General features: G+C 52.2%; 1 protein-coding gene across 2 annotated transcripts in view; it reads right to left on the bottom strand.

The window, feature by feature from the left end:
* The window catches only part of COL12A1 (collagen type XII alpha 1 chain), a 344,609-nt gene that overhangs the window by 137,369 nt on the left and 193,020 nt on the right, over positions 1-14,220 (bottom strand). For both annotated transcript variants that reach the window (XM_085610958.1, XM_085610959.1), the window contains exons 30-31: positions 13,245-13,265; positions 2,307-2,449 (exon numbers count right to left, since the gene is read on the bottom strand). In XM_085610958.1, the coding sequence (XP_085467084.1) occupies positions 2,307-2,449; positions 13,245-13,265 (164 nt within the window). The remainder of the gene's footprint in view (positions 1-2,306; positions 2,450-13,244; positions 13,266-14,220) is intronic.

The following is a 14,220-nucleotide window of genomic DNA, read 5'->3' on the forward strand; positions in this document are numbered from 1 at the left end:
CTCTCCGACCCCACAAAAATCACCTGTGGAGTCCCACAGGGTTCATCCCTGAGCCCAACCCTCTTCAACATCTACATGGCCCCCCTCACAGCCATCATCTGACAGCACGGCCTCAACATCGTATCCTACGCCAACGACACCCAGCTCATCCTCTCCCTCACCAAAGACCCCGCCACTGCCAAACTCAACTTTCAGAAAGGAATGCAAGAAGTCGTAGTGTGGATGACCAACAGCTGCCTGAAGCTCAATGCCGAGAAGACAGAAGTCCTCGTCCTCGGTACCACCCCTTCTGCATGGGACAGCACCTGGTGGCCGACCGCCCTCGGAAGCCCACCTACCCCCTCAGACCACGCCAAGAACCTCGGCATCATACTTGACTCATCACTCACCAGGAACCAACAGGTCAACGCCGTCACCTCCAGCTGCTTTAACACCCTCCGCATCCTCCACAAGACCTTCAAGTGGATCCCCCCTGAGTCAAGGAAGACAGTCACCCACGCACTCATCACCAGCAGACAGGACTATGGAAATGCACTCTACGATGTAATCAACAAATCCCTACTCCGCAAACTTCAGACAATACAGAACACCGCCGCTAGACTCGTCCTCGGCATCCCCTGACATGAACACATCAGTCAACACCTACGAAGTCTCCACTGGCTCCCCGTGGAGAAAAGAGTCACTTTCAAAATCCTCACTCTCGCCTACAAATGCCTACACAACAACGGACCCAAATACCTCAATGACCGAATCAACTTTCACGTGCCCAAAAGAAACCTCCGATCTTCCAACCTCGCACTGGCTAAAACCCCGCGCATCCACAGAGCCAGAGCAGGCGGAAAATCCTACACTCACATTGCAGCCAAGACCTGGAACGAGTTACCGGCAGACATCAGACGCGCCCCCTCCCTGAACACCTTCAGGAAGACCCTCAAGACCGGGCTCTTCGGCTAAACAGATCTTTGGACCCCCCAGCGCCTTGAGACCCTCACGGGTGAGTATCGCGCTTAGAATTCCCTGATTGATTGATTGATGGCAAAGCGACCATTTCCTGTGGACATGTGTGTAAGTCACCCCTCTAGTAGGCCTCACAAGCCCTAAAGGCACAGTGCAACAAATGACACAGGCAGGACATGTACTTTACATGTCCTGACAGTAAGAAACACAAAACAACTGTTTTTACTTTGGAAAGACTGAGTCACCCAAATGGGGAGTAAGGGTAACACACTGACCCCCTCGGCTGTGCCAACCTCTGAACGGTGCAACCAAAGTGAGCACTTCAAGGTATCAAACAATTTGTTACATTAAGCCCGACTTGTACCTCAAGTCAAAATTAATGTAACTTATTACAGTGAGCAGCTTTAGCAAAGTTGACACTTTGTTGCCTACAAATCTCATGCACCTTCCCGGGAGCATATGGAGGCTGCTCCATGAGGCAGCTTTCCCATCCTGGGGAAGCCAGGACCGGGCACTGGGTGTTTCCCTTGGAGGCTGGAAGAGTGGGGCCGGTTTTGTTAACGGGGGCTAGTTTTATAGCAGTGCAGCAGTTTTAAAAGCACTGCAACGTTCCTTGTATATTCAGCAGTTTTAAGGCAACAATAAAAGTGTCAGGTTAACTCTGGTGATTAATATAATTGCTGGAGAGAGATGGGAGTTTTGCCTAGTGGCAGTTTTGACTCATCATCGGTAGCGCAGAGGGTTATTATGTCGGCTGCAAAGAATGTGTGCCATGCATAACAAAGAACAACATTTTATGTGTATAGCTCAGTAGGTTACTGCTTTTGTCACAGAGATAATTTTGTTACTGTGCAGTTCATAAGTTAGAACTGTAATCTAGCACAGTGAGCTAGATATGAGATGGCTATGTTAAAGCACATGGTAGAGTTCAAAGAAACAATCAGTTTCCCTCTCTTTTTTACTGTTTGTGGTTTTGGTCTATAAAAACATAATTCCTTCAGAAATCTTCCTAATATGTCTCTAGTCTAAGGTCATGCTTAGGACGCCAGTGTCAAAAGACCCTGCTTAATGTGAGTAAAGGAGACATATGCACCATGCATAATAAGCATCTCAAGTGTTAATATGATGATGCTAAACTGGGGACAAAATTAGGTTCACTATTTGCTCCTCAATTGGATTAGCGTGCACAGTGTGTTGATTGTTGTGAAAACCATTGCCCAGAGTAATGTACACATAAGATTTGAACATTGTACAATGTAGAGATTTGTCAATTTAGGCAGCTGTCACCCCAAGAAATATCATTCCAATAATTAAATCTCTATGAAGTTAAGCATGTTAACATGTATTACCGTTAGTTCTGGCCCGCCACCCACTGAAGGTTGGTAAGCAATGTTGTATCTCTGAACCCGACCAGTGGCATGATCCCACTTCACAGTCAAACTACTGGATGTTGCATCGTACACTTGCAGGTTACGTGGTCCACTCTTTGGAACTATAATAAAGTTAATGAAAAGAATTGGTGTCACACAATTCAGATAAGGACGTAAACATGCATTTACTGATAAAACTGAATCTGAATATACAGAATAAAACAAGGATTGGGCTTTTAAAAAATAAGTTAGGAGGTGGAGAGTTACATGTGGAAGAGCGAGAGGATTGGAAGGAGGGAAAAGGGAAAGTCCAGAAGGACAAACTAAAGAAATGGAAGGAAGAACACAGGAATGCATGTTGAAAAAATGAAACATTTTGGAAAGTAAGGTAACAAGTATATAAGGAAAGAAAGAAGGGAGAGAGAGATAAAAAGGTATCTTGGCAAAATGAAGAAATATGAAAGGAAAAGGCAGGGAATATGCGAAATAAATGGTATTGTGTGAGAAAGTATTCATAAAATCACGTGCTGTTCACTCACGTGCAACTGAGGTGAGACTAAGAGGACACTGAATGACCTTTGGTTGGATAAAATTATGATTGTACATTAGACAAAAAATACTTAATGCACAAGGCTTGTGTTTGTAGGGGAAGAGTTTAACTTTGTGTTGAAAGGCAGAAGGTTAGGGGTCATCAGGATTGTAGATGGTAGGGCATTCCATAATGTACATAGTCTTTGGGGGGACAGCCAGGTGAATGTGATAAGAGTGTTAGGTTAAATGATGCTTACTCTATTGATACACACTGCAAACGTAATCATCTTTATAATTTGGCATGTCAAAACTCTTGAACTTTGGTCAAGTGGGAATTTATCTGCCTTTGGCTGGCGTATGTGATGCGTTGCAGAACCATCAAGGCTATCCTAAGGTTATGGATGTTCTGATTAAGCACACTGTGATTTTCAGGATTATTCAACCACATTGTGAAACACCATCCAAGTAATCTTGATGTTGTTATGACCAGAAATAAGTGATAGCCAGGGAGAAACGAGCAGCTAGAGACACACTAGCCAAATATATTGTGGGGAATAACATGGAGAATCTTTGGCAGGTACTAGTAGGTAAGCAGAGGATTTTAAGTCTGGTCCTGACCAATATTGTCTCAAATTTAATTTATACATGTGCAGCAAGAAACACTCTATGTGCACGCTTCCCATGGCCATGTGAAAACTCCTTCTGGGTAAGCTAGCTGTTGGAGTGAGAGCAAGATACTAGTGGTCTGACTAGGCCATTTTTAACCTTGAGCAAAATTCTGCCATTGTAGGGTACTGATAGCAAAATGTTTGCGAAAACATATTCTATTGTATGCAAATAACTTGACACAATATAAAATAAGCAAAATCCCTTCCAAATGGCAAACTGTTTTGAGTTTCTTACCCATTAAACATTTATTTACCACGTAGCTTTATCTCTGTTACCAAAAAGATCACTTTCCCAATATGGCTGGCTACGAGTCACAGAAAATTAATAAATGCTAAAAATGTACCCAGTAAAAGTAACAAATCATATTTTATATAGTCCACATCGTGAACTGAATATATCTTGGTGTATTATGCATAAGCATGCACATGGAGCCCAAGGTCTCTGGCATTTATATGTTGCCACTGATGACATTGCTCAAAGAACAGCGCTCTAAAGATCTACATAAAGCACATTTGACCTGTTTCCCCATTATATATCTCTGCGATTTATTTGTTGGACTGCACAGAGTTTATCGTTCACCCATACACCTCATGGGTATGATGTTGATGGGGAAATAGGGCATTATGCACAATGTGCAGTGGATTGCCATTGTTTATTTTATGTGCCTATTTGGATGGTTAAGAGTTTGAAAGGGTGAATTTGAGGTGAGTGACAGATTGGGTGCTCACTGTATATTATGTATGTATGTGCCTTCACAGTGTACTCTGAAGGTGCTCAAAGGGAGGAGGTAATCACCCTACAGCCCCCCAAAGAGGACCTCGTCATAAAGTCCTAATAATATTCAGCCTTAACCCTGAGCACACACTTAGTGTACCAAATACCATTATGTAGGTTATTTCAATACAAATGAAATCAATATTTGTTGTTTTTTTTTATTTTCAATCTTCATTCAACCTTTAGCCAACACGTGTTTTCTCGATTAGGGTGTTCCCTCTACTTTATCAGGGCTGTATTCCTGGCAAGTCGCTTGGTAATATCTCTGTGTCGGTACTAATTCTGTCCCGGTGCAGACTTCCAATATGTCCCAGTTAACTATTGTGGTATCAAAAGCACTGCACATTATTTGATGTATCTCTTGTTCCTAATACATATATGTTGCCCGTGTATCTTACAATCTAAAAAGACGCCAAAAAACGCCATACTCGACAGGAGACCGGAATACATAGGACGGTTGTTGGCGTTCTTTTAGATTGTAAGATACACGGGTAACATATATGTATTAAGAACAAGAGATACATCAAATAAGGTGCAGCACTTTTTATACCACAATAGTTAACGGGACTATTTGGAAGGTATTCAGAAATGATTTGTTTTTTGCCCAGTGTTGGACAGGCCACACAGAGGGCTGGCTCCCCCCCCGCACGACAGGGCCCGAGCTCCGGCCCACCCAGCATACCCCCGTGACAAGCCCCTGTACTCCGTCTCCCGACGGACCCTCTGCCCTCGGACCCCTACTCATCACGGGGTCCAGCCCCACCGGCTTCCCCGGCCAGGTCAAGCCGCCATCTTGGGCCCTGCACCACGCGGCCGCGTGGCCTCACCTCGACCCTAACCCCGGGCCTGGCCGGCCCCGACATCCCGGCACCACCATCCACCCAGGAGGTGAGCGGACCACTTGGCAGGTCAATGGGAGAACGAAGCGTCAAGAGCTCTTCCCCCGCCAGGTGCCGATCGCCTCCAGCCGCCCCCAGGCGCTGGCTCCACCCCCTGCTGGGTGTCTGGACACCTTCATCCCGGACCCTCCGACCTCCAAGTGCGAGGGTCCGGACATCAAAGGGCACCAGCCCTATAACTAAGACAGCTCCGGAGCAGGAAGGCAGTTGTATCCTGGAGTCGAGAGACACCGAGTGAACTCAACCCTGACGGTCTACTGGCGCTGCCGTAGCCCGCTCTTGTGAACCATCGTCCTGCCTGCTGGCGCTGCCGCGGCCTTCTGCAACCTTCATCTTCCTGGGACCTGCTGGCGCTGCCGCGGCCCGTTGTACCGACCATCCTCACCGGGACCTGCTGGCGCTGCCGCGGCCCTCTGCAACCTTCATCTTCCTGGGACCTGCTGGCGCTGCCGCGGCCCGTTGTACCGACCATCCTCACCGGGACCTGCTGGCGCTGCCGCGGCCCTCTGCAACCTTCATCTTCCTGGGACCTGCTGGCGCTGCCGCGGCCCGTTGTATCGACCATCCGCACCGGGACCTGCTGGCGCTGCCGCGGCCCATACCACCTAACCACCAAGCTCGAGGATTGTGAGCTCATCACCATCTCATCCGAATTACCTGATTGGTAAATAGACTGTCCCGCTACCCCCTTCCCTACCTTACGAGACTCTAATCGAGGGGACCCCTGAGTCCAGACCTCCTTGTACCATTTTACCGTACCTTAAATAAGTGTCGATAAAGATCACTGAACCTTATCCGTGTGTGATATCTGTCTGTGGGGGGGAAGTTACTTGTCTGTACGATCGCTGGAGACGGCTCTCCCCGGAGACCTCTCCTCCTGACCCCGGCCGACCCTCCCGGTCCGTCTACCTTTTCTAACATTGGTGGCCAGCGGCGCGATCCGAATCAACGCGTAATCGTACAGAGAGTAGCTCACCCCACGACAAAGCACGATGTCGACCAAAGATAGCAGCTCCACCGAGAAGTTCCAAATGGAGAAACTAGAGGAGTACAACCACCGCGAACTGAGACAATTTTGCATAGAACTTGGCATTGCTACCACTGGCCTGAGTACCAAGGATGACCTAAAGCACGCCCTTGAGTCGTGGACAGAAACGGGGGTCACAAGACCCTCCGACCAAAACAGCGTCACACCAGAGGGGAACGCCACGACTCCCGAGGAACGGGGAACGGGCCTATCACCGGAGGAGGTACGAGAAAGAGACAAAGTCAGACTGCACGAATTAGAGATGGCGCGACTCAAGATGGATGGGGAGCTCAAGTTAGCTGAACAGAAACTCAACCTCGAGCAGATGCGGATTCGAGAGGAGCGAGAAGAAAAACAGAGACAGAGAGAGCTGGAAGAGAAAAAGATAACGCTCGAGCACGAGCGCCAATTGGCAGAGATAGAACTGCGCAAACAGCATAAGGACTTGGGGGTGCCTGAAAGACCACACACCCCGGGACCAACTGAGAAAAAAGTTCACATCCCCAAGGATGTGGTCCGCGAGTATGTCCGAGAAGACGACATACAACAATGGTTTAAGGCCTATGAGTTCGCAATGACCTCCCACCGGATCGACCGGAGTGATTGGGGAGCCGGACTTTGGGGGAGATTTATCAACGAGGGTCGCGATGCCCTGCTGCAGCTCCCCGATCACCAAATGTCGTCCTACGACCACATGAAGGCTGCCCTCCTCACCCGCTACGGCCTCACGCCCGAGATGTACCGCCAGAGGTTCAGGGATTGCACCCGGATCCCAGGTACCACTTGGGTGGAATACGTGAACTATTTCAGCCGGGCCTTCGAGGGTTGGATCAAGGGAAGTCAGGTCACCACCTACGAACAGCTCTTCAACCTCATGGTATGGGAACACCTGTCAAACAACTGCTTCGTCGAGCTCCGGCAGCATCTACTCGACAGTAAGCTGACTGACCCCCGGCAGCTCGCCGCCGAAGCTGACCGGTGGGAGAGCACCCGAGTGGGCCGGAAAGGGCCACACGACCAGAACAGAAGCAACCAAGGCCAGCACCGTCCTCGGGGAGGAGGAGGAGGCCAGGGGCGGGGGAGAGACGCCTTGCCAGCAACAACCGTGGCCAGCACCCCGCCGCCGACCGGCCGGGGCAACCCCCCATTGCGGCCTGGGTACCGAGCCAACGTCACGTGCCACAGATGCCAGCGACTAGGCCACTACGCCAACGATCCGAACTGCCCGCTGAACCAAACGCCCAAACCCCGCCAGGTAGCTGCCGCTGCCCTGGGGGAGGAGCAGTCGTTGGAGGGTCCCGAGGAGTGTGAGCCGGACCAGCAAGGGTGGGAACCGGCCGCCATGGTCCTGGCATGCTTAGGGGGAAGAGACATGGTTCCGCGGGCTCCCCTACCCGCCAACACCAGGAAATACGGTCAGTGGGTGACCATTAATGGACAGAGAGCTGAGGCCTTGCGCGACACCGGCGCCAGCGTGACGGCCGTCCGCTGTCACCTGGTGAAACCCGAGCAGATCTTGCCGAACATTCTCTGCCCCGTCCGCTCGGCAGATAACTCTGAAAGCATGTGCAAGATGGCCTGCGTCCCGTTTGAATGGGGAGGGGTCTCCGGCCTACTGAAAGTGACGGTCCGGGACGATGCCCCCGTGGACTGCCTCCTGGGGAATGACCTCGAGAGTTCCCCGTGGGCCACCGTCGAGAGAAGAGAGCACTTGGGGATGCTGGGCCTCCCGGACTGGGCCTGCATAACCACCCGATCCATGGCCGGCCGGGCCGCCCCCCGATCAGAAGAAACCGAATGGCCGGCACCTCCGCCCCCGGTTGCCCCCGTAGAGGACAACGGCGAGGCCGACCTCCCAGACCCGGCCCCCGAAGAAAACGCGCAACCCCAGGACCTTCCGGATCTGGCTCAGTGGCGGCAAGAAGGGGGGCCCACCCAAGAACAGTTCCGCCAGGAGCAAAAGACCTGTCCCTCCCTCGAGGGGCTTCGCCAACAAGCCAGCACCCAAGCCGCCGGGGACACCACCGGAACCCACTGGGTCTACTGGGATAACGACCTGCTCTACAGCGAGCAAAGAATCGCCGAGCTGGGGGCCAGTCGAGTTCTGGTGGTACCGCTCCGCTTCCGAGACTTTCTACTCAACCTAGCCCACGATGTCCCCCTGGCTGGGCACCTGGGCCAAGATAAAACGTACAGTCGACTGGTGACCCACTTTTTCTGGCCAAAAATGAGGAATGACGTCCTGAACCACTGCCGATCGTGCCCCACATGCCAAGCAAGCGGGAAGAGTGGCCGGAAGCTTAAGGCTCCTCTACAACCCTTCCCGGTGGTCACCACCCCGTTCGAGAGGGTGGGGATAGACATTGTGGGGCCGCTGGACCCTCGCACGGCACAAGGACACAGGTTCATCTTGGTACTAGTGGACCATGCCACCCGCTATCCCGAGGCGGTGCCCCTACGGACCGTGACCGCTCCAGTGGTTGGCCGGGCCCTGATGGGGATCTTCTCCCGGGTAGGCTTCCCCCGAGAAGTCGTCAGCGACCGAGGTACGAACTTCATATCGAAGTACATGAAGTCCCTCTGGCAACAATGCGGGGTCACATACAGATTCACGACTCCCTATCACCCCCAAGGAAACGGACTAGTGGAGCGGTTCAACCGCACTCTCAAAGGGATGATTGGGGGATTGGAAGAGCCTCTCCGTCGCCAGTGGGATGTACTGCTCCCGTGCCTCCTCTTCGCCTACCGAGAAGTACCCCAGAAGTCCCTCGGCTTTAGCCCCTTTGAACTCCTATACGGACACCCTGTGCGAGGGCCCCTCAGCCTCGTGAAGGAGGGCTGGGAGTTGGCCCCCCTAACGACCCCTCCAGACGTCTTCAAATACCTCCTGGCCCTACGAAACCAGACCCGGCGCTTCAGGGAGATGGCCAAGGCGAACCTCGAGGCCAGTCAGGAGGACATGAAAAGGTGGTATGATCACAATGCCTCCTCCGTTGAGTTCGAGCCTGGGCAGCAAGTATGGGTGATGTCCCCCACCGAACCGTGTGCCCTGCAAGACAAGTGGACGGGGCCCTTCAAAGTGGTCGAGCGTAAAAGCCCCGTCACTTACCTCGTCGACATGGGGTCCACCCGGAACCCCCTGCGGGTCCTCCACACCAACCGGCTCAAACCACACTTTGTGCGCTCCGAACTAAGCCTCCTGATGGCGACCGACAGTGGTACAGAAGAAGACTCCGAGCCCCTCCCGGATCTCTTAAAGACTCAGGAGAAGGACGGCTCCGTGGATGGGGTCCGGCTCTCCGACGCCCTCACTTCGGAGCAACGCCAGGACTGCCGGGACCTCCTGCTGCAGTTCGCTGCCCTGTTCTCACTCACCCCCGGGGTCACCCCTTGGTGTTTGCACGACGTAGACACCGGGGACAGTCCCCCTGTCCGGCACCGGGCCTACCGCGTACCAGATCGGGTACGGACCTGCATACAGGAGGAAGTGGCCAAGATGCTCACGATCGGGGTCATCGAGCCCTCGGACAGTCCCTGGGCCAGTCCGGTTGTATTAGTTCCCAAGGCCGCGGCCCCCGGCACCGCCCCTGAACTGAGATTCTGCGTCGACTACCGGGGCTTGAACGCTGTCACCCGGACCGACGCTCATCCCATCCCCCGAGCAGACGAGCTGATCGACCGGCTGGGGGCCGCCCGCTACCTTAGTATCTTCGACCTGACGGCGGGCTACTGGCAGATCGGCCTCACACCCAGGGCTCAGGAACGGTCAGCCTTCTCCACCCCCGATGGCCACTATCAATTTAAGGTCATGCCCTTTGGCATGAAGAATGCCCCCGCCACATTCCAACGTCTTGTGAACCAGGTCTTGGCAGGGCTCGAAGAATTCAGCGCTGCCTACCTGGACGATATCGCTGTATACAGCCGCCACTGGTCCGACCACCTCCGTCACCTCCAAGAGGTCCTCCAAGCCCTCCAGCGGGCCGGCCTCACCATTAAAGCCGGCAAGTGCCAAATTGGCCAAGGGTCTGTGACCTACCTGGGGCACCAAGTGGGAAGCGGGCTGGTGGCCCCACTACAACTTAAGATTGCTGCCATCCAGTCCTGGCAGCCCCCCGTCACCCAGACCGAGGTCCGAGCCTTCTTAGGGCTCACCGGCTACTACCGGCGGTTCGTGAAGGACTACGGCAGCATCGTGGGGCCCCTTACGGGACTCACATCCAAGAATCAACCGAAGCGGGTCCACTGGACTCCTGATTGTCAAGCGGCCTTCGAAGAGCTGAAGGCCGCCCTGTGCACCGCCCCGGTGCTCCAGGCCCCCGATTACAGTCGGGAATTTGTAGTACAGACCGACGCCTCCGACCACGGCATCGGGGCCGTCCTCTCTCAGCTGAACCCCGAAGGTCATGACCAGCCGGTGGCCTTCATCAGTCGACGTCTCCTGGCCCGAGAACAGCGTTGGAGCACAATCGAGAGGGAGGCATTTGCAGTAGTGTGGGCCCTCAAAAAGCTCCGGCCCTATCTCTTCGGTACCCACTTCCGGGTACAAACCGACCATCGACCCCTGCAATGGCTGATGCAGATGCGGGGGGAGAACCCAAAACTCTTGCGCTGGTCCATTTCCCTGCAGGGAATGGACTTCACTGTGGAGCACCGGCCAGGCCAAGACCACGCCAACGCGGACGGCCTGTCCCGCTTTTTCCGCCTCGACGAAGAGAGTCCCCAAGGAGATGGGTGACTCTCCCCGCCTTCAGCTGGGGGGGACGCATGTTGGACAGGCCACACAGAGGGCTGGCTCCCCCCCCGCACGACAGGGCCCGAGCTCCGGCCCACCCAGCATACCCCCGTGACAAGCCCCTGTACTCCGTCTCCCGACGGACCCTCTGCCCTCGGACCCCTACTCATCACGGGGTCCAGCCCCACCGGCTTCCCCGGCCAGGTCAAGCCGCCATCTTGGGCCCTGCACCACGCGGCCGCGTGGCCTCACCTCGACCCTAACCCCGGGCCTGGCCGGCCCCGACATCCCGGCACCACCATCCACCCAGGAGGTGAGCGGACCACTTGGCAGGTCAATGGGAGAACGAAGCGTCAAGAGCTCTTCCCCCGCCAGGTGCCGATCGCCTCCAGCCGCCCCCAGGCGCTGGCTCCACCCCCTGCTGGGTGTCTGGACACCTTCATCCCGGACCCTCCGACCTCCAAGTGCGAGGGTCCGGACATCAAAGGGCACCAGCCCTATAACTAAGACAGCTCCGGAGCAGGAAGGCAGTTGTATCCTGGAGTCGAGAGACACCGAGTGAACTCAACCCTGACGGTCTACTGGCGCTGCCGTAGCCCGCTCTTGTGAACCATCGTCCTGCCTGCTGGCGCTGCCGCGGCCTTCTGCAACCTTCATCTTCCTGGGACCTGCTGGCGCTGCCGCGGCCCGTTGTACCGACCATCCTCACCGGGACCTGCTGGCGCTGCCGCGGCCCTCTGCAACCTTCATCTTCCTGGGACCTGCTGGCGCTGCCGCGGCCCGTTGTACCGACCATCCTCACCGGGACCTGCTGGCGCTGCCGCGGCCCTCTGCAACCTTCATCTTCCTGGGACCTGCTGGCGCTGCCGCGGCCCGTTGTATCGACCATCCGCACCGGGACCTGCTGGCGCTGCCGCGGCCCATACCACCTAACCACCAAGCTCGAGGATTGTGAGCTCATCACCATCTCATCCGAATTACCTGATTGGTAAATAGACTGTCCCGCTACCCCCTTCCCTACCTTACGAGACTCTAATCGAGGGGACCCCTGAGTCCAGACCTCCTTGTACCATTTTACCGTACCTTAAATAAGTGTCGATAAAGATCACTGAACCTTATCCGTGTGTGATATCTGTCTGTGGGGGGGAAGTTACTTGTCTGTACGATCGCTGGAGACGGCTCTCCCCGGAGACCTCTCCTCCTGACCCCGGCCGACCCTCCCGGTCCGTCTACCTTTTCTAACACCCAGAGTGTATCCCCTTTTAGTATTCAAGATTAAGTTCTTCTATTCTTGTCAAAACACTATGCTTTGTTGATCTCATATTCTGAGAATCGGTGGTAAATGAATAAATAAATGCAATAAAAGTTTTAAAAAGGGTAAAGTTACACATGTTGCACTGCTCAGTCACTCCGATTACAGACACACTACTGAGAGACAACTCTACGAAGACCGATCAAGGCTAGAAGCACCTTCAGGATTATTTACTTAAGTGTCCACATTCACTGAACAGTTGTGCTCATGGACATATAATGAAGATGTGAGTAAGAGGGGAAGAGCTCTTCGATTGGTTTTCTCTAAAGTAGGCTATGCCTGGCCAAGCCAGAGTGCATGGAAGAAGTGAGATGCAATTGATTTCTCATCTTCTTTATATCAATATTGTGGGTTCTGAAAAGGAGAGACACAAATATATGATATTTCCCATTAAATGATTATCATATGGTTCCCAAGACAGCAACACCACACACCACACACTGGGAAAGCATAATTGCCAGCTTTGATAGAACACTCTACTAGGGGTAGGATACAGAAGAAATATTGTCACTACAGATCAAAATCAAACCCTCGCTGAAGGAAGTTGCAGTGAGGCGTGATGGCATGGAGTGAGCTGTGATGAGGGTGTAGTTGGGTTTGGGCTGTGTGTCATGTGGGTGAGGCAGCAGGGCTGTTTAGTGCTGAGAGATTTCAAAACATAGAGATAGAAATTAGCCCCTGAGACATGTGTTGTCATTCTGGAAACAAGGCAATGTGACATATCCCCCGGTGGTCTAAACTAAATATCTGTTTATCACATCAACATCATACCTTAAAATAACGTGTGATTTTGAAATAATATTACACAGCAAGTTTTCTAAGGCAAAGCATGTAATTAAATATTTGTATAAATGTTACATGCTTTGGCTCAGCCATGCGTTCAGCAAACATATTTGAGTTAAATCTTGGGAGAGATTCCATGGTGCAAAAGGTAACAGACGCTTTAAAGGGTGTTTCTATGTCACTTTCTTACCTGGAGTTGTAGTCGCTGGTACTGTGGGGAAAAAAATAGAAACTTTTGATCAATATTCTGAAAATGCATGCCACTCTAACATTTAAAATGACAAAAACCCTGAAGGGAAACGTGCAAAAGACAATGATAATACAACAGAGTAGCCCAATTCTATTTCCTCTTTGACAGACTCCCCCAGTGAGCACACAGCAATGGCAATGAACATATGTATTGGGTATGCCAACAACTACCATTTCAGGGATGCAGAAGAAACACTGCCAGCACATAGGATTGAACCCAATAAAGCAATCTGCGTTACTTGTCATAAACACTTCTGCAAGAGAAAATCAACTTTGCCATTTCCTAATTACCATTAGCAAATAATAGAATTTCTCTTTATGTGGAGAGGAACCCTCATCTCCGTGTCTACAGAAGTGCCCAGTGCGTACATATACAAGGATATAACATAGATAATGCTGAGGTTATACAGAATAGGGATGAACAGGGGAGCTAGGTTAGGGGTAGCAGTCTGAGGCTATAGGTAAGGGTAAATGATGTGCAGTTATAAAAGCTGGGTTAGCGGTATGAGGATCCAAGAAGTGTAAGAGGTACTAGAGGTATCTTGGCAGTAGTAGTAGGGAGTCGGCAGGAGTAAACAGTTGAACCAGAAAGGGGGTTCACAATGGTATAAGATGAGTAAAGAAGAAAGAGAAATAAAGAGAGAGTGGCCATGGAAAGTGGAGGTTTGTAAATGGGGTGGGATGGCGCGAATGGAGTAAATTCCTGCATTAAAAGGGAATCTAAGAGATCCGGGAGAAAAAAAAGACGGCATGGAATTTGTTCGACGTGAAGGGGCCTCCAACAGGATGGATTTGAAATCCAGGGAATTCTATTCATTTGAAAGAAGTTATGGAAGCAGATTCATAAAGAAACTTTCTCCAGAACAGGTTTCCCTAAATACGCTTTTCTTCCACGTTTGCTCCTTCTGCACACCTGA

This window comes from Triturus cristatus, chromosome 6, assembly GCF_964204655.1.
Source record: "Triturus cristatus chromosome 6, aTriCri1.1, whole genome shotgun sequence".
Taxonomy (NCBI): Eukaryota; Metazoa; Chordata; class Amphibia; order Caudata; family Salamandridae; genus Triturus; species Triturus cristatus.